This window comes from Arachis ipaensis, chromosome B3, assembly GCF_059453495.1.
Source record: "Arachis ipaensis isolate K30076 ecotype BB chromosome B3, ASM5945349v1, whole genome shotgun sequence".
NCBI classification, from domain to species: Eukaryota; Viridiplantae; Streptophyta; class Magnoliopsida; order Fabales; family Fabaceae; genus Arachis; species Arachis ipaensis.
The window spans coordinates 143,890,327-143,911,560 of record NC_142438.1 but is presented as its reverse complement, the minus strand read 5'-3'; the positions used below and the strand labels follow the sequence as shown (position 1 = coordinate 143,911,560).

General features: G+C 35.4%; 1 protein-coding gene across 1 annotated transcript; it reads right to left on the bottom strand.

Moving 5' to 3' along the window:
- Positions 1-13,263: 13,263 nt before the first annotated feature.
- LOC107631570 (ent-kaurenoic acid oxidase 2) lies at positions 13,264-16,471 on the bottom strand. The gene is made up of 6 exons (XM_016335060.3): positions 15,867-16,471; positions 14,636-15,113; positions 14,112-14,544; positions 13,885-13,991; positions 13,675-13,793; positions 13,264-13,579 (listed from the first exon to the last, which is right to left on the bottom strand). The coding sequence occupies exons 1-6, from the start codon at positions 16,100-16,102 to the stop codon at positions 13,474-13,476; spliced, it is 1,479 nt and encodes a 492-aa protein (XP_016190546.1). The 5' UTR covers positions 16,103-16,471; the 3' UTR covers positions 13,264-13,473.
- Between the last annotated feature and the right edge of the window lie 4,763 nt (positions 16,472-21,234).

The window sequence follows — 21,234 nt, the reverse complement described above, 5'->3', positions numbered from 1 at the left end:
TATTAAATCTAAATCGGATTTCACACAGAAGAATACCAATAATTGCATGTGTTTTGGACAAAAGAGAATGTAACTAATAAAGTGATTAAGGTTATGACCGACTTCACGAGATAACGGCCGGATATCACAACAGTTATACCATCAAAGCATGTAATTGTCGAATATCGGCAATAATGTGCTACAATAAGCACGATGTGCTGAAAAAACGGCAGCCCCACAAAGCAAAAGCTAAAAAAGAGAAGTAACCATCAGGTAAACATATAGAAAAAGGCTCTCACTAAAACACTCTACTGACTTTAAACATTAGAGTATCTTGCAGGTTGTCCTCCCGGCCTCGTTCAGCGCTTGACAAAGTTGGGATTTCCAATCTCCACATCTTTAGTTCGTAAACCCGCTCCAAGCACGAATATTTGGTGCCGTCTGTGAGGATCCCACTTTGGGAATCATGGCTGAGTGACGAATTTACTCTACAGTTAATCTAAAAACCCTTTTGAAAAGCCAACAAACGGGAGGATGGACACGAGACTGATGTCACACCAAGTCAAGAGGAAGTCCTGTCCGACTATGAAAATCATGAACACATCAACTAAGAAACCCATCATTTCGCTGGCCTTGGAGATGACTATCACCATGCCATGCAAGAAATGCAACAGAGGGTGCAGGAGTTGGAGCGTTACCAATTGGAATTTCAACGACAATTGGCTGAGTGCTCATTATCCAGACACTTTCGTTCCCAAAGTTGTCCGGCCAGAGAACGGGAGGAGTCCTATGCCAGAAACCCTGAACAAAGGAAGGAACACTGGCGGACCTCACCTTCTCCCCCACGCCGTAGAGACGAAAGAAGGTCATCCCAACAACATGGCAATTCTCAAGCATGGGAAGAGTCACGATCTGCCTAGTCTAAAAGGAGGCGGACTCCGTAGAGCAGTGCTACTCTTAAAAGGCATAGAGAATTTCGAGAACACGTCATCATGGGACAAACCCCGTTTGCCTCCCACGCCAAGTGCGATTGCCAAAGCATTTTGACAAGCTTACGGACTTGAAGTATGATGGCAAGACGGATCCTCAAGAGCATATTGATGCCTTTGAGGCTAGAATGAATTTAGAAGGAGTTGAAGATGTGATCTGATACAAAGTGTTTCTGATAACCTTGTCAGGTCCAGCCATAATGTGGTTTAATACACTACCTTCTGATTGGTCGATCTCTTCCTTTGTTGATATCAAGGTCAAATTTCTGGCTCACTTCACTACCAGGAGGACCCAAGCAAAACACCCAGACTCCCTATTGGGGGTGGAACAAAGGGTGGGTGAGAGTATTTGAAACTACCTGGATCGGTTCAATAAAGCACGCTTGGAGGTGAATATGCGAAACCCAGAAGTCGTATGTTTGTGTTTAATTGTTGGGTTGTTGGAAGAGGACTTTCGTAGGCACTTAACTTCCAAGGATGTAAAGTCTATGGAAGAAATCCACCAGATCACTTTGGCATACATGCGTGACAATGATATTTTAAAGGTGGTTTCTACCAAAAAAAAGAACCCAACGCCGTCTCCTTAAAAAGGCAGAAACTTAGGACAGATCTCGTCCCTAAAACCTCCTATTCCTCGAGTCGAAAAGTGTACCTCCTACACCCTCTAGTGGCTTCCTTGCCGAGGTTTATCAACAAGTCTCTCACCAAGGCATATTGCCAAAATCAAGACAAATCCGAACCAAAGCATCGCTAAAAAAGTTCAGCATTGACAAGTCCTATAGTCACAAGACTGAGGACTATATTGATCTGAAGGATGCCTTAGAGCAAGCAATCCAAGATGGAAAGCTTCTGGAATTTGTCCAACACATATGACCGTCAAGATGGCGTAACGAGGACGAAGATCAACAAACTAGGAATCCAAGAAACTTCAGACCTCCGAAAAGTACAGAAGACACAACTCAGGTTGTAGTCAACGTGGTGATTGGGAGGAACGGCTTGCCAAGGTCCAACAATGTTGTCAAAAGGGATGTAAAGGCTGCAACCTATGAAGTTCTCAAGGTAACCAGTATCCCAGTAGTCTAGTCCACAGTAGAAGATTTCCTGATTGCCACATCGGATGGGGATGAAGCCTTGGTTATCACGGCCATGCTGGGTAATGGCATTGTGAAGAGGATCCTCGTCAACACCGGCGCAGACTCGAACCTTCTCTTTAGAAATGCATTTGATGCTCTGGGATTGAAAGATCAGCACTTGAAACCCCATCTCCCGGAGGTTATGGGTCTAGGAGATCACTACATCAAGTTGGATGGGGTTGTGGACCTCCTCTTCACTATAGGAAAAGGTGTGAGCATAAGGGTAATACAAGGTGAGTTCATTGTCCTTCAGGATTCCACAGCCTACAATGTAATTTTGTAGAGGAAGACACTCAACAATCTATATGCGTTCATCTCGACCAAATTTTTTGTCATGAAGTTTCTAACGGCGAAAAATCGGGTTGCAACGATTTAAAAAAGGTTCTATCACAAAAATGGAAGAACATTCTGGAGAAAAATTTATGATTAACAAAAAATCATCTTGCTCTTAACAAAGCAGTAACATTTAATTCAAATTTAAATGCATGAGTGACAAGTAAGTTTGTACTTTTGTAACTGATGAGTTTGAAAAACTCTAAATTAATATGATGATGATCAAATATTATTAAAATAATTAATTACAAAATTATTAATTTGAAGTTTAACTCACATGTGTTTATTAATAATTTTATTATTATGCAGATTTTGGTTATTAGGCACAAAAGCAAATCAAAGCCCAAATATGCTAAATAAATTCAGCCTTGTACAAGAAATCCTATCAAATATATGGCTGAATTATTGTATCAGGCAACTTGAATTAGGCTAGAAAATTATGGTGCAGCCCAAAAAAAAATCACTATATTGAAAGACCAACAAAGGCTTGGTCCGAAATTGAAAAAGAGAGAAAGCAAAGGCTGCATGCTTCCCACGGACACCAACTTCCCTCTTTGAATGGATTTCAAATTCAATTAACTTGCATTAATAGCATTGGAAACATGAAAGAGAAAGTGGGAATTGATTTGATCGCTTTTAATGAGTTACACATTACTAAGCATGGGGAGTAGGGAATTAACTCATTTTAATTTCATTTATCAAATCCATTGAAACCTTTTTCTCCCTTCTCTCTTCTCTCTTTCTCTCTTCTTCGGTCATGTCACAGAAGAAGCAAACCATCAGAGGTAAGGTATAGCAACAGTAAAGCTATGATCAAACAAGAGGCCAAGGTGATGATGGCTCTTGCAAAAGGAAGATCTATAGTATGGTGTGGCTGAGATCTTTGCCATTTATGGTAAGATGTGGTGAAGAAGTCTCAGGATCACCATGCCTAAAAATGGTGGAAGATCCAATTCGGTCAAAGAAGAAGATCTCTGGAGTATGGCTCATCTCTACTTTTGTTCATCTATCACAGGAGGTAGCTACTGTAGCTACGTGGGAAAGAAGCAGAAGATAGAGCAGATAGAGCTGTCAAGGATCAAGGGTTCATCAAGGGTCAGAAATTCGTCTTGGGGACCAAGTCAAGATGGAAGGCTCAGATTGATGAAGCTTGATGAGATGGGATGAGAGTGAGGTAATTGCATGTTAGATTTTGCATTCGGTTTCCTCTTCTCTCTCTGTCCGAACCGGTTTTGATTTTGAAGAAGAAGAAGATTAGCTCGGTTGAACCGTTTCAACCTTGGAGACTTCTCCTTCTATAATAAGGGTGAACAGCCAAGGCTTGAGACAAGGAGAAAAGAGTGAAAAGCACAGAGTTCTCATAGCTACCCAAGCTAACAGAAGTTCTTCTCCTTCAATGCGTTTCATGTTGTATTTTTCTGTTTAGTTTTGTCTGTCTTGAGTCTCATGGTGAAAAAGGCAAACTGTGTGAGGTTTGTAAGAAAAAGCCAGTGAGCGGAAAAAGGCAGAGAGTACAAAATTAAAAGAAAAAGCCATAGATGTCCTAGAGGTCCTTTGTACATCTGTGTTGTGTATCATGATTCTGTGGGAATCCCCTTGCAATTTGGGTTAGCACTTAGCAGTTGAAAGCTTGGTAGGTGACTAAGTCAAGTTCAGGATTAGGGATAGATTCTGAACTTGTCCCAGATAGGAAGGATAGTTTCTAGGGAGAATTGGTGTTTGTAATCTGTTGGATTATAGTGAAATTCTATCATTGTTGTGATGGAGACTAGATGTAGGCTGCACTGCACTTAGCAGCTGAACCAGGATACTTCTGGGTGTGATTCTCTCTTTCTATTCTACTCAATTTCTGATTCTGTTTATAGGAGACAAAATTAAAAATGATCTCCTCACTGATTACGAGACAAAGAAAAAGTCTCTTGACTAGTGACGAGACAAAAAGCAGAAATATCTCCTAAAGCATTTTTAAAGGTCTGCAAGAGTTACTCAACGAAAAGGGGCTAAGATTCAACCCTCCCCCATTCACTTAGCCACTGATAACCATCAGTAACATTTGGATGATCAAGTTTTTGCCAAACAGTAACCTCCTGCTGGAATGATGCTCTTAAGGAAGCTGCAGAAGCACCACCATCCTCACCCCAATCCAACACTTTCACTACAAAATTCAGCACAGCAGCACTCAGAATGTCTCTTGAATTCGATCACAATTATTCAATTTACGACACGCTTAAAGATTAATTAAACCTTAACCAGATACCAAAACTTTTAGTATCTAAAAACATTGAATAATTGTTCGACAAATAACAGATTTTGAATTCTTTGGACAACAAAAAGACAACTAAGAGTTCAAATTAAAACCTGCAACATCTTGGCCATCATAGGTGCCCTTATAGACAGTGCCATAGGCCCCATTCACCACAACATGTTGCAAATTTAGTTTTACCAAATAAATCTCCCACTCTTCTTTAGGCCTTTTGGCATCAATATGTCTAGATAGAATCCTTGTAAGGTGCTTTTCTAGCTCATCATCCAAACTCTTGAGATCAATCTTATCAGCTTTAAACAACATATCTTTGCTGCTTAGGTTCCCACTATGCTTCATCCTTGAATTCAACGCCTTAGCTTCTTCCAATGCCCCTTTTGGTGTCCCAACATCCCCACTTTCCAAATGCATCTTGGACACCTCAATCTGGAAAGCAAATGAAAAATCAGCACCAAAATTATTCATAGAGATGCTTATAGTGGTTATAACCAGATCCCGATGCATAAAGATGACGAGGATAAAATAGCTTTCATCACCCCTGAGAGAATTCACTGCTATGCATAATGTGTTTTTGGTTAAAAAATGCAGGGGCAACATACTAAAGGCTAATGGAGAAGGTCTTCGAGCAACAGATCGGAAAGAACATAAAAGTTTACATTGATGATATGCTAATAAAAACCAACGAGGCTTCTGACCTAATCAAAGACCTGAAGGAAGTATTTGACTGCCTCCAACTTCACAGGATGAGGTTGAATCTAGCGAAGTGTGTGTTTGGAGTTTGGGGAGGTAAATTCTTAGGATTCACGAGGCTAATGGTAAAGGTATTCAAACAACAGATCGGAAAGAACATGAAAGTCTACATTGATGATATGCTAATAAAAACCAACGAGGCTTCCAACCCGATCAATGACCTGAATGAAGTATTTAGCTGTCTCCGACTTCACTGGATGAGGTTGAATCTAGTGAAGTGTGCCTTTGGAGTTTAGGGAGGTAAATTCTTAGGATTCATGGTTACCCAAAGAGGCATAGAAGCCAATCCTGAAAAGTGCCAGGCAATCTTAGACATGTCGAGTCTTCGGAATCTCAAAGAGGTTCAAAGGCTCACAGGTTAGTTGGCTGCCCTCTCAAGGTTCTTGGGAGCTTTCACTGCTAAGGCTAAACCATTCTTTAATTTGATGAGAAAATATGTTGACTTCGCTTGGACGGAGGAATGTGAGGTTGCTTTTCAGCATTTTAAAAATTTACTTTCATCCCCTCATATTTTAGCAAAACCTAAGCATGTCATGCCTCTGTTTCTATATTTATCCGTGAATCCGTGATTGAAAATATCCTGACCTCAGCCTTGGTCTTAGAAGATCAGTATAAATATCAACGTCGAGTATACTTTGTTAGTAAGGTTCTTCAAGGACCTGAGATACGATATTCAAAAATTGAAAAGCTTGCCTTTGCGTTACTTACATCGGCATGTCGGTTACGCCAATATTTTCAAAGTTATTTAATAATCATGCGAACCGACCAACCGATTAAGAGGATTTTGCAGAAATCTGATCTCGCAGGGCGGATGATGAATTGGTCTATTGAATTATCACAATTTGCCGTACGTTATGAACCACACTCAGCCATCAAGGCTCAAGCGACGGTAGACTTTCTGGCTGAGATGATGCACCCTGACTCCAACACACCGATATGAGAGCTTCACTTGGATGGAGCTTCCAATGTCCAGTACAGGAAAGTAGGTCTCATCCTAATCAAAGGAGAAGACATGGTGATCGAGACCTCCATTAAATTTGATTTTCCTATCTCAAATAATCAAGCTGAGTGTGAGGCTTTGAACGCGAGATTGGCACTGGCTCAGGATGTCGGGGCAATAGAGGTAACCGTGTTTAGTGATACACAGTTAGTAACCTTCCAAGTCAATGGAAAATACCAAGCACAGGACCCGTTATTGCAATAGTACTTAAAGAAAGTACAACAAGAGGTGCAGTCTTTCAACTCTTTTCTAATCAAGCATGTACCTAGAGAACAGAATACTCGTGTCGATGTGTTATCCAATCTCGCAAGCACTAAGCCTGGTATGGAAAATCGTAGTTTGATACAGGAGGTGCATATAGAGTCCACTGTGATGAAACCCGACGTTCCGACATTTTGTTCATCCATTGTCAACACATGGATGAACCCAATTTGTGATTATTTAGAACACGAGACTTTTTCCAGTGACACCAAAGAAGCAAGAAATTACAGCTTCAAGCAGCCAAATACATTATGATAAATGGGCAATATAAAAGGGGTGTATCTCAATCGCTATTGAAATGTCTGAATGACCAACAAATGATGTATGTGTTGCTGGAAGTTCATAAAGGTTGCTGTGGACATCACTTAGTGGAGAAATTGTTGGCACAAAAAGTCGTCAGAGCCGGATACTATTGGCCGACGCTCATCAAAGATGCTATGGAATATGTGAAAAAATGTGATAAATATCAGCAACACAGCAACCTCCACCAAGCGCCTCCCCATGAGTTCGTGTCCATTATTCCGACGCAGCCATTTGCTAAATGGGGGTTGGATTTATTGGGACCTTTCCCACAAGGGTTCGTCCAGGTGAAATATCTTATAGTTGCTATAGATTATTTTACCAAGTGAATCGAAGTTGCACTATTGTCTAGCATCAGCATTGCCCAATGTCAGAAGTTTGTCTGGAAAGAGATTATAGCGAGCTTCAGTATTCCCGAGTCCATTGTCACAGGCAATGGGACCCAGTTCACAGACTCGAGATTTCAAGAATCATTGTCTGGACTAGGGATCCAATAAATATTCACTTCGGTGGAACATCTGCAGGTGAACGGGCAAGCTGAAACTGCAAACAAGGTAATTTTGAATTGGCTAAAGAAGAGATTGGATGAACATCTTGGTTCTTGGGCTGATGAGGTTTGATCAATGCTATGGTCATACTGAACTACAGTACACTCCACAACCAATGAGACTCCATTTAGACTCACTTACAGTGAGGAAGCAGTGATTCCAGTAGAACTTGGAGAGCCAAGCCCAAGAATGCTTTAGGAACATCGACAACCTACAAAAGTTTGGACCTAATTGACAAGGTCAGAAGAATGGCTAATTTTGTAGAACAAACCCTAAAACAAAGGGTAGCCAAGAGATACAACGCCAAAGTCCACCTTAGGAGATTCTAAGGGGGAGATTTAGTTCTAAGGCAACTTGATGCCGAGGTTCCAGGAACACGGGGTAAGTTAGTCCCAACCTGAAAAGGAATCTTTAGATTGAAAGAAACGCTAGAAAAAGGAGCATAAAAGCTAGAGATCTTGGATGGCACTGAGATCCCATGAAACTGGAATGAAACCCATTTAAAGATTTTCTTAGGGGACGATAAAACCTTCAAGAAACTTTTACTTTGCTAAATAAAGGGCACTTTTTTTTTCTAAGAATCTAGGTTTTTGACGAGGCCCCACTTGTATTATTCTCAAACTCTTTTTTTTTTGCAATCTTTTATATAAATATTTGAATTGTTAAAAAGTCTTTTTTAAGTCTTATGATTGATCCAATGTTGTGCGTGAAAAATATCGCTTTACTCGTTAAAAATCGAAATCAAACTAAAAGTAAAGTTCGAAGTAAAACGATTTAACAAAAAATAGTCATGCAATAAGCAGTAAATAATGAAATGCTAAATAATAGGTTAATTTCGAATATAATGAGAACAAATAAATGTTAAATCCCGAAAAAGCAACGGGGAAGATACTGTAAAAAGTATCACAAATTCTGAAGTACTAACTTCAAAATACTTTAAAAAATAAGTAAAGAAAATTGTATGTAAATTACAATATGGAAACAACTTTTCCATCAACCACCTTCTTAAAGGCATCGATTTTGGAGATATCCAAGTTGGGAGTCTTCAATTTACTTTGTTATAAAATATTCTTCTCGGCATTAAAAACGCCATCAACAGCAGCCTGTTCGGCCTTAGCTTCCTAACTGACAGATCAAGTTCTTCAATCTTTTTCATCAGCTCGGCAACCTGCTTCTTCAAGGCCCCCTCCCTCAAGTTAGAAGCAGCTTGGACTGACTTCGAATCTTTCACTTCATTCTCTAGGGAAGTCTACTTGCTTTGAAGAGTGGTAACCGAGCTATTGAGATCCTGGATTTGAGTAGTGGCTTCAGCAATCATCTTGTCTTTGGCAAGGAATTCCGAGCGGATACTCCTGATCTTCACCTCTGAGTCCCTAACATAAGTGGCGGAATGCAGGAGCATCCTTTGGACACGTGGAAGAGTATCCTCCATAGGGCATCTTAGCAAGAACTACCCTGGTGTCCTCGTCCATAAAGTGCTTATCCACAAATTCAGGAGTGCAGAATCCCTTGACGAAGACATGCCTAAAGGTCGGGGGGATCGAAATATCAGCGTCATCCTTACCAATATTCTTGGGCCGCTTTCTGGCTGGGGAATTGGCGGGAGAATCCTCCTCCACAACGTGAACCTCGGGACTTTGTCCCTCCCCACTTTTTAACTCTCCGAAGCTGTGGCTGACGACTGACAGTAGCAGAAGAAGAAATCCTATCCCCACCAACCGTGATAGAAGGTTGGGTTGCTAACCTCCTCTTCATTTCGGCGGTAGCTGTAAGTCCCCCGACCATGTCAACTGGGAAACAAAGACAGAAAGTAACTCGTGAGATGAAGAAATCACAAATAAAATAAAGATGCAAAGAATTGAAGGCTTACTGATGGCGTTTCGAGCAGCCTACTACTCGTTTATAAGGATGTCCCTTAGAATTAGCGGACGCTCATTCTACAGTATCATTAACAAATTGATGCTAAGGAGTTCATTAGCATTTACGTTGGAAAGTCAGATTTTCAGGAAAGAGACATTTTACTTCCAGTAGAGATTAAATCTCTTAACACCCTCCAAAGTCAAGAAAAAGGAAGTGGTACCATCTACCCCTTCGATCTTAAAAATTTTTTCTGTTTGGGACACCTCGAAAAGAGATAAACCCACGAACCTGAGACCTAAACGGGATTGTTAAAGTAAAAAAGTAGAAAAAAAAAACCCTAAGGCCGCGTTTGTTTTCAGAGATAGGACAGAACATGACATTGAGACAGAGACACTAAAAATTATTATTTGTGTATTGTATTTGGATACGATGTACAAGACACTAATGTAATGTCCAGTATTATGTTTGGATACACATGGACAAGACTAAAATATTATATGAAATGACTAAAATAACCATATGATTCCAAATTTTCTACATCAAGTACAAACTAATTTATAGAGAATGAGAGTACGTAGGAGTACAGACAAAATTTGAAAAAATGTTTGAAGAGACCAAAAATTTTAATAAAAAAATATATAATAGTATTTATATTAAAATAAAAATTATAAATATATTTATTTTATTTTAAATTTATTATTAATATGTAAAAATACATATGGTTAAGATTAATTAAAAAATAGATCTAAGTTTGATTAATAAAAAATTTTATTTAGATTAATAAGCCAGATTAATTTTAAATAAAAAATCAGTTTTAAAAAAGAATCCCTTTTTATATGAAAAAAAAATTTAAGATTAATTATAGAAAAAAAAGAAGGGATAATAGTGGAATAATAAAAAATATCTATGGATAAAAAGGAAAACAAAATTTATAAAAAGTCCGTGTCCACTCTTCTAAATCCCGTGTCCATCATTGTCCTTCGTAGAAGAGTGGACACAAAAATATAAAAAACTGTCTCGGAGACAATGTGTTCCGTGTCTATGTCTCTGCTTCCAAACACGTTTTAAACATGTACTGTCCATGTCTCTGTGTTCTGTCTCCGAAAACAAACGCTACCTAAGTGTAGGTTTGATATCTAAGAACGAGCATAGAAACTCGAAGCCTTGGGTAATCGCCTAAGTATTAGGATGAAGATGTGAAAGAGCACACCCAGTGTGAGTCAAAATACTCACTTGAAAATCGAAAAAGGGCAAACGAATCCCAATTTCGGAGAACAGAGTTTCATACATCATAGCCAATCTAGGACAGTATCGGCATGTTCATTTATGTGGCACAGACAGTCCCTGGATCTCGGCACAGAAAAAATATACAAATTACTAATGTCAGAATCAAGAATAATAATTTGAACTTCTCGTAGATTATCAAGCTCTTCTTGTGTAATGGTGGAGGGAGTGGTTTGAATATCCTCGGACACCCATGTGTAGATATCTACCTCGAGTTCGCTATTCAACCTTTGAATAGGAGCAGGTCGGGACTTTGGCAAATTTGCACCGCCACGCCTGTGAGTCGCAATATCCTTTTTCCTAGCCGTCACCTACAGGGGCACCACTACTATGTCACTACCACTACCAAAAAGCAAATTCTAACACTACAAAATCTTGGCTAACTTAAAAATGTAAAATAAAATCCAGGAAACACAAAAAGTGGAGGCAAACAAAATTATCAATTATTTGAAAAATAAAACTCAAATAATGGTGTCCGAACTACATTTGGCCTAATAAAAAAGAAATGAGCAAAAGAAAATACAAGAAAAGCTTCAACCAGCATCAAAAAGCATCAACAAACATAAAGAATGTGCAAATATCAATAGACAAAAGAAAACTTCAAAAAAAGAAAAAACTACGCACATGCAAGAACAGAAGGATACCAAAATCACTAACCTCGAATAAAAATGTTGCAAATGCTGAACAAAAAAAGCAACGGCGATGGAAGAACTCGACGGAGAGGAGATACAAGTGAAGGAGAAGTGCGCTAAGAAGGGGGAGATTGTTCATATGCGGAGAAGGAAAATACTGTTCGCGAATGGTGGAGTTTTGAGAAGTGATGAAAAACAAAAGGTAAAGTAAAAAAAATAAAAGAATATTTAATTTTAAATTAATGTTGCATTTATTTCAGAGAAAGAATAGAACTGACGGTTCATGAAACGAGAAAATTATAACAATTTTTTAAATTAAAAGAAATGGGCCTGATTTCATGAACTCGGATGCTTCCGACCTGAGAACCCAGGTTTAGGAATTTGAGTTGGGAGCACTGTTCCAGACAAAAGAGAACATAACCAATGAAGCAATTAAGGCCATGACCGACTTCACGGGATAACGGTCGGATACCACAACGACTATGCCATCAAAGCTTGTAATATAACTACCAAATCTCGGTAATAATGTGCTACAATAAGTATTAAAAGTCGGAAAACAACAACCCCACAAAACAAAAGCTAAAAGGAAGAAGTAATCAATAGGTAAACACCCGAAAAAAAGTTTTTATTATCTACACTTTATTGACTTTAACATTGGAATGTCTTGTAGATTATCTTTTCAGTCTGATTCAGCGCTTAATGAAGTTGGGATCTCCAATTTTCACCTCTCTAATTTGTAAACCCACTTCAAGTACGCACAGTATGATAATAATACCAAAAAATAATTAAAAATAAAATTGATAAGTAAAGATTTGAACGCACATAAAATAATTAAAACTATAAATTTAATTTTGATATATTATTATTAAATAAAATATTTTATACTGGCAATATATTAAAATTAAACTTTTAAAATTAATTTATAACCAAATAGATTTTGCTCTTAATTTTTAAAAAATTATTTAAAATTTTCAAACCATCTTTATTAATCAAACTATCTCGTAACTATAACTCTACCTCACCCATCTCCAACTCTTCTTTTCGCCACCACCATGCACTCTACTCTAGTATCGAGAAAGAATTAAAAATTTTATCTGAAAAGAAGCACAAACAACCCAGAATAAATTAAAAACAAAATACGATACCAAGCCAATCATTCATTGTACAATTAAAATTGCTACTCCAAAATCAGCTATAACAAGATCAGATATAAAAAGGAAAAAAAAAAAGAAAAAAAGATATAGATTTAAAAAAAAATAACAAAAAAGTCACAAATTGAAGCAACTATAGAGACCTCCATAATCTCCAAATTTCAACACGAAAACCCAATGCAAGCCAATAATATCTTAGAATCAAAATCACTGCAAAACTCAAAACTGGTCAGAAGTGAGGAAGGACCAATTTTTTTCATTACCAATTTAGATTCGTTTTAATTTTTTAGAAAGTGATGAAGAAAAACTGCGATTTCCAATTTGGCAAATTAAGTTTTTAACTAATCTGACTTATTTAAATTTTTAAAAAAATAAATTTGATTAAAAATTTTACTAAATGAATAATTTGGAAAATTTGGGGGAAATATTTTTGTGGTAAGAAAATGATTTCGGGAAATCACTGTTTATAAAGAAATATAGTAAGATGATTTGAATATAGACGATACACTATCACCAAAACCAACAATATTTAATCTCCAAGTTACTGAAATGCATGCGTTACCCTCACGTAATATTTCTCAATATAACTATTACTATTCCTTTTAATGGGAATTGAAGAAAAAGATCATCGAGGATTCTTAGTTACTATTTGTTTGTTTATCTTATTAACAAAGTCAAATGTTTATTTAAAAAAAATATAATTTTAAATCTGAACTAAAACTTTATAACAGTTCATAAAAATAAATTGGGAGCAGGAGCATATAATATCACAAAAAAATAGACACCAAATATAAAATACATTATTATTATTAATCATGCATCATCCGGCATAATAAGGCCACAAACTAACACACAAAGATAAGTCTTTAAGACTAATAGGAGCACACATTACAACTTCTACACCATTGACTTCTTTATTTCAGGAGTCCAACCGAAACGAAAAGGAAAAGAAAAACATAACATAGCATATATATAATGATCCCTTCATAGCTAATTGGAATAAGGCGTAAGTCTGACAACTCTAGCCAAGCAATTGTCCACGGGCCTTGTATGAGGAAGGAACATTATGGGAGCATTTGGATTTGTATGCTCAAGCCTGTGCCAACAAAAAAAAACAGTATTATTAGTTACATCATCAACTAAAGTATGTAGCGATCGATAAAAATAACAGTAGTGAAGAAAAAACATTACTTGTAGTTCAGCAGAAAGTGATGAAGAAACACTGTGATTTCCAATTTGGCAAGCTCATTCCCAGGGCAGAGTCTTGTTCCCAACCCAAATGGCAGAAATTCACCAGCCTTGCGGGGGGCCTATATATCAAACAAAAATAACAAATTTAAATCTTATTTGACCATCGGATGTACAAAAATATTATAAAGGATACTACTATATACTACTTACATCAAATCTTGAAGGATCAAATATCCTTGGATTAGGATAAACTTGAGGGTCTTGGTGAATAGCCCTATACCAAACAAAAACCTTCCAACCTTCGGGAATAAGAAAACCTACACCATATGTATCAAAACGAAACAAATTCATCACTCTTCATCATTCTTACAAGTATCTAGAAAATAATAATAACAATTAGAACAAAAAAAAAATTTACAAAAACAATTGGAACTAACCATTCAGTTTGACATCACGCTTTGCCTCCCGGAATGTCATTAAAGAGAAGGTAATATAGCGCATAGTTTCATCAATTGCCTTAGAGAGGAAATCCATCTGCCTATATTCCTTCATTGTCATACCCTTCTGATTTGGTGGCCTCCGCTTCACTATCTCTTCCTGTTCTTGCTTAGCCTTTTGGAAATACTGAGGGTGCTGTTGAAGGATCAAAGTAGCCCACATGGTAGTGTGTCCAGAAGATTCATGTCCAGCATTCAAATACATTATCATAATGTCAATCACTTCATCATCAGCCAATTTCCTACCGTTCTCGTCTTCAGCATCAATCAGTTGATCCAACATATCTTTTGCTGTTTTGTTTGGATTTTCTAACTTCTCCTTTCTCCTCTCATTCACAACACTTTGAAATATGCTAACCAGATTCTTTCTAGCCTGAATATCACAGATCATATATATAATTAGTCACATGTGTATAATATAACATAAAAGATTCTATTTAAAATGAAAAGCATCCTGAATCCACCTTGAAGGCTTTGTGGAATGCAAAACCGGGAAGATCAATGCGCAAAGCTCTCATGCCATAGTTGAGCTTAGTGTATTCCTTTTCCAAAGCTTCCATAACAGAAGTGCTGGAGGCGCCAAGGAAAATGTGGATGATGATCTTAAAGGTAAGCCTTCTGAGTTCAGTCAACAACTCAATTTGACCCATCTTGGACCATTTTTCCAATTCGTTTTTCATGAGTTCGTCCATGAAAGCCAAGTACATGGAAAGTGGTTCCAAGCCATTGATTGAAGCAGAAGTCAAACGCCTAAGACGCTTGTGATCTTCATCGCCCATTGCAATGAAAGATTTCTCTCCAACAAGCTCAATCGTTGAACGAGGCCACCCAAGCTTGAAGTTTTCATCATCTGTCAGAATCTTTCTGCTCAATTCCGGTGTTGTAACAATGATCCCTGGGCTTCCGAACATTAGAGACTTGTACATTCCAGTTTTTCCATACCTAAATCAAAACAAAAATAGTTAATAATTCATCTGAAATCCTTGAACTAAGGTAATGTTAAGAATGTTTGAAGCGGTTTTTACTTCACTAAACAAGGAAATATTACGACTTAATATTTTTTTTGTTTAACAAAAGATAGACAATATTAATTTATAATATAAAACAAAAATAAAATATTATTCCCCTAAATATGTTTATTTAAAAGGTAAAAAAATTGACACAATAAAAATCAAATGTATTACAATTAAAAAAAAAAACAGTTAGAAAGTACTTAATAACATATTCTCCATGTTAGTTCAACAAAAAAAGTATTCTCTCTATTAATATCTGTCGTATAAAAGTAAATAAGATAATAAAGTTTGATTTGCTTGATTGATTGGTTTGTCAAATACTTTTTTTTTATTGTAGACAAAGGAACTAAAAGTCAATGGAATTGTAAACTAAAAAACCAGAAAAAGAAAGGAATTAAGAAATTAAATATAATAATGCTAATGTATGTACTCTTCCAATATTGGTAGTTACAATGATTATTATTTGAAATAAAATAATGATCCTTATGAAAAATTTTTATTCGTATAATATAACATGCATGTCCAGTTTTATTGATTTGACATTACCAATATATAACCCCTTCATTCCTAATGAGTATGAAATTTAATCTAAGATAAAAGAGTTCCATGCAACTAATTATTATTATTATTTACAAGTACTAAAAAAGAGAAATGAATTATGGATATATAGTAAAAAATATACCTGGAGTAGAATGAGTTGATAAAGGTTTCGGGATTGGGAGATTTATAAGCAGAGAGAAAAGACCACATATTACCAACAAAAGGTAAACCCAAATCACCAGGTGGAAGAAGATTGCGCTTCGCTCCCAACTTAGCTTCATAAAGAAACCAGTTCACATTCTTTACAATCAAAGTTACCACCAAAACTGCACCCACCAGGGCCGTAACCACACCAGCAGAGAGACTCAACACCACCATCTTAACTTATTCACTCTATGAGAACACTCAGATATTCACTCAATATTAACACTAATTAACTTGATTAAGGTGCGAAAGTAAGTTATCAATCCTCAAATGAATTGTGGTGTTATTTATAAGGCGAGAGGTAGAGAAACGTAGAGCAACTATCTTCATTTGGTTCTTCTTAATCAATGCTTGAGTGCATTGGTCAAATTAATGGGAAAGGAAATTTTTTGAAAATTTAAATTACATTAAACGTCTTAAAATCAGTTATTTTTAGGGATTGGTAGATAATACATGAGATGAACCATTGTTTTCATGATTTTGACTTTGATATTATTTTTTTATTTTTTTAACATACAAATTAAAAAAATTATCTGATGGTGTATTGGTGTTATCCTAAAAAATATATTCATGTATACAATTTAATTCATGATATATACTTATTTAATATTTAATATATTTTTATTAGTTAAAGTTTAAAAAATATGGTCAAAGTATCAATATTATTATAATTGTCACTGTTTAAAGTTTTTTTTTATTTTTTTCTTTTGTATATACTAACATTCTAATGGGATAATTTTTTCATTAATTTAATTTATTAAAATGATTACCTATTATTAATATAAATATTGTTAAGATTAATTTTTTAATATAAATAAAAATATATAATATAAAAATATAAAATTAATTATAATGTAAAAGTTATCAAGTTTGATTCTATATACTTCTATTATATATGTATAAAATAGAATATTATATGATTTAACTATTTTATACTCTATGGGTATATTTTAATTATAACAATAGAAAATTTAAAAATTTTTTTGATGTATTAAAAATATAAAAAAGTTATATTTTCAAAAAATACTACAATATTTTTTAAAGTATTCTTAAAATGTGTATTTAAAATTTATGTTAACAAAAATCTGTTTACATAGAATGAGAATTTAAAAGGTTTGGAACAATAAAAGAAGACGATTAAATATTTATTATAGAATATAGTGTGTATACAGTATGAGAGGATACAAAATATCCAAAAAAAAATGTGAATTAGTCTCGTGAATCTTGCATTAGATCAGTCTTCCTCGTAGGTATCACACCGTTTATCTCAGCCAACAACATTAAAGAACATGCATTGCTTCTCGGTCACTTTTGGCACGCACAGGCACACTGTTCACTGTCTGTCACACAATCTCATTCTTATCTTCGTTACATCATTTTCTTTTGTAAATTTTTTACGATCTTTAAATCCATCGCAGAAGTTAATATAACTGTGAATGAAAAGTATCTTATTGGATTGAATTTACCTATCTTATTTAATTTGTTAAGTTATCATATATTCTCTTATTTGATCCATTTTGAATATTAATAAAATCCATAAATTAAAGCAAAAATTTTAAAACATATATTATTTATTAAATTGTCTTTCTTTATATTAAGTATTTTATTTATATTATTTAAAACAATAACATATGAATAATGTATAAAAAATACTCATAAAAATTATTAAAATAAATTTTTTTAAATTTAAAAATGCTTCTAATTCAATCTAAAAATTATTGGATAAAATCGAATCCAATTTGTTTTAATGCAAGATCTGATCAATTTTTAGAGATACATACACTCTTAAATTTCTAATATATACACTAATATTAAAATATATATATATATTTTTTTGTACATGGGAGAAGGGCAAAGGCCTAAAACAAAGAAAATACAAAATATTAAGTAGATATACATATATTTCAGTTGACAAAATATTAAGTAGATATAACATTTAGATCAAATTATTACTAATACAATAATACATAAATGTTTTTACGAGTCACAAAAAAACATAAATGTTTTTACTAAATATGAATACTCAATACAAAATATATTTTAAATTTAGCATGGTATAATTTATTTATTAATTTATTTATTTTAAATAAAAAACAATATTTACATCATATTTTGATATACTTAAATATATATAATTTTAAGTCACCAAAAAAAAATATATATATAATTTTAATGTACCATTAATATAAATAATTTTATATGTGTATCTAATTATATAATATTAAATAAAAAATAATTATTTTTTATATTAATTATGTAAATTATCATTAAAAAAATAAATATAATTAAATAATTATATAAAATATATTTTTTTTATCAAATATATGAGACTCAAACCTGCGACCTCTTAATTGAGTGTGGAGAGACTATGTCATTTGAGCTATTACTCATTGGCGATTATATAAAATATTTACACAATACATCAAAATTAAACTACATTATATATATTTTATAGTAATAGTACATATTTATATTTTTTCATTTATTTTTTTATAAAAAACATAACTTGTAAAGAGGATGATGAGTTTGGAAAACTCTAAACTAAATTGATGATGATCAAACATTATTAACAGCAAAATTATTAAGCTAATCTTGGTTAATGTGTTAATTAAAATAATTTTGTTGTGCAGGATTAATATTGGGCCGAAAACAAATTTATTGTGCTAAGCCCAAATTACACTCAGCCTTGGTTTTAATAACAAAAATAAATGTGGCTGTTTTAATGTTACTTGGGCCCAAATAATTTTCTGCTCTAAGCCCAAGTGGGTTACATGCTTTTCACTTGCTTTATGTATGTTCCAAATTTTATCAGGAAAGCAAATGTTATTAATGGGCCAAGATCAAATATTGTTGCTACCAAGCCCAATGTTGATGAATGTTTCCATGCCTTATTCGAATCCATGAAGCAAATGAAATGCCTAAATGCTTCCAACGGATTCCACTTCATTATTTTGAAGGATTTCAAATGTAATTAATACATTGGAAACATAAGAAAGAGAGAGAAGATTGATTTGATGGTTATTATGACACTACACGCTACTCAACAAAGGGAAGTGGGAAACTTGAATTAACTTTTACATTTTCTCTCTTTGTTCATTGATTATTGTTCAAACCCATTGAATATTTTCTCTTTCTTCTCTCTCACAACTCTTTCTCTCTTCGGTCTTTACTCAGAAAATATTGGCAGCCATGGAAGCAAAAGTAAGCTACCGAGATGAAGAGAAAGCAAGCCTAAAGACCATCACAATGATGGCAAGAAAACATACTAAAATAAAAATGAGCTGTGGCTAAGATATTCACCAAATGTGGTTAGATTTGGTGAGGTTATCTTGAGTCTTTCATGCTCAAAATGGAAGAAGAAGATTCGGCCAGCTGGAGGAGATTCTTGAAGCATGGCTTGTCTTCGATTCTGCTCAACCACCACAGGAAGTAGCTAGAGTGGCGAAGTGATGGTTGAAGGCAGAGATTGAAGCAGATGAAGTCATCATCATCATGAAGCATCAAGGGCCAGAATTCCATCTTGGAGAGCAAGCCAAGGATGGAGAGCTCGGATTGATGAAGGGTGATGATCAAGAAAGGACTAGAGGTAATTGCATGTTGGTTAATGCATGGTTATCTCTTCTCTCTCTATGTGGCCGAACCGGTTTTGTTGAAGGAAGAAGAAGTTGGTTCAGTTTTGGCTTCAATAAGTGGAGGCTCCCCTCTTCTATATTAAGGGTGGACAGCCACTGTTTGAAGCAAGGAGAAAAATTGAGAGTGCAAGGCACAGAGTTCTCAGAGCTACCTGAGCTAACAGTTTTCTCTTCTCCTTCAATGTATTCAGTTTTGTATTTTTCTGTTTAATTTTGTCATGTCTTGAGTCTCATGGTAAAAGGCAAACAGTGAGGTTTGTAATGAAAAAGCCATAGAGCGGAAAGAGGCAGAGAGTGCAAAATTAAAAGAAAAAGCCATAGGTGTCTTAGAGTTCCTTTGTTCATCTATGTTGTGTTTCATGATTCTGTGGGAATCCCCTTGTAAGTTGGGTTAGCACTTTACAAGTTGTAATCTGTTTGATTATAGTGAAATTCCATCATTGTTGTGATGGAGACTGGATGTAGGCTGCACTGCACTTAGCAGCCGAACCAGGATATATCTTGGTGTGATTTTCTTCCTCTCCTACTTCATTTCTGTTTTCTATTGCACAGGAGCAAAAACCGAAAATGTCTCGTGCCAAGTGACGAGACAAAATGAAAATGTCTCGTGGCTAGGGACGAGCTAAAAACAGAAAAGTCTCCTCTGAATCCAGCAAGTGTTAGCAAGCGAAAAAGGGGCTAAGATTCAACCCCCCCCTTCTCTTAGCCACTGAAACCATCAATTGGTATCAGAGCTTGGTCTCAAAGAGATCAAGCTTTGCAGCTTGGAGTAAAGATCCTCATGGCAGAAAACAGTGGCGCAAATGTGGTGTCTTATAATCTAACTGAAGGACAATCAAGCAACAGACCCCCTCTTTTCAATGGGAAAAACTATACCTATTGGAAGGAGAGGATGAAGATATTCGTACAAGCAGTGGATTACAGACTTTGGAAGATTATCCTCGAAGGGCCTAAATTTCCAACTACCACAAGTGCAGAAGGAGTTGTTTCTATCAAACCAGAAGCAAGATGGACCGAGGAAGATAGGAAGAAGGTGGAGTTAAATGCCAAGGCAATAAATCTGCTCAATTGTGCTATCAGCTTTGAGGAGTACCGACGGGTATCAAGATGCACAACGGCAAAGGAAATCTGGGACAAATTGCAAATCACCCATGAAGGAACCACCATTGTCAAGAAGACTCGGGCAGATATGCTAAACAGAGAATATGAAACGTTTGCAATGAAGGAAGGAGAGTCCATTGATGAACTCTTTGAACGTTTCAATGCTATCATTGTTGGCTTAGATGCTCTGGGAATTACACATTCTGATTCTGTGCTAGTGAGAAGAGTGTTGAGATGTCTCACAAAAGAGTGGGAGACTAAAGCTTTAATTATTTCTGAGAGTAGTAGCCTAGACTCCATAACACTTGATGATTTGAGAGGAAATCTTCTTGCTTTTGAAAATACCTATTTGAAAAAAGATACAAAAAAGAAAGGAATTGCATTTTCTTCTGTGACTAACCCCCTGGATGATGAATCCAGTGATAACTCTTCTGAAAATGAGTTTGTTTTATTTGCAAAAAAAATTCAGGAAAATGGCTAAGCTCAGAGGCAAAGGCAGCAGCACAAGGAAAGTGAAGAAAGACCTCAGCAAGGTAACTTGCTACAATTGCAAGGAAATGGGGCATTTCAAAT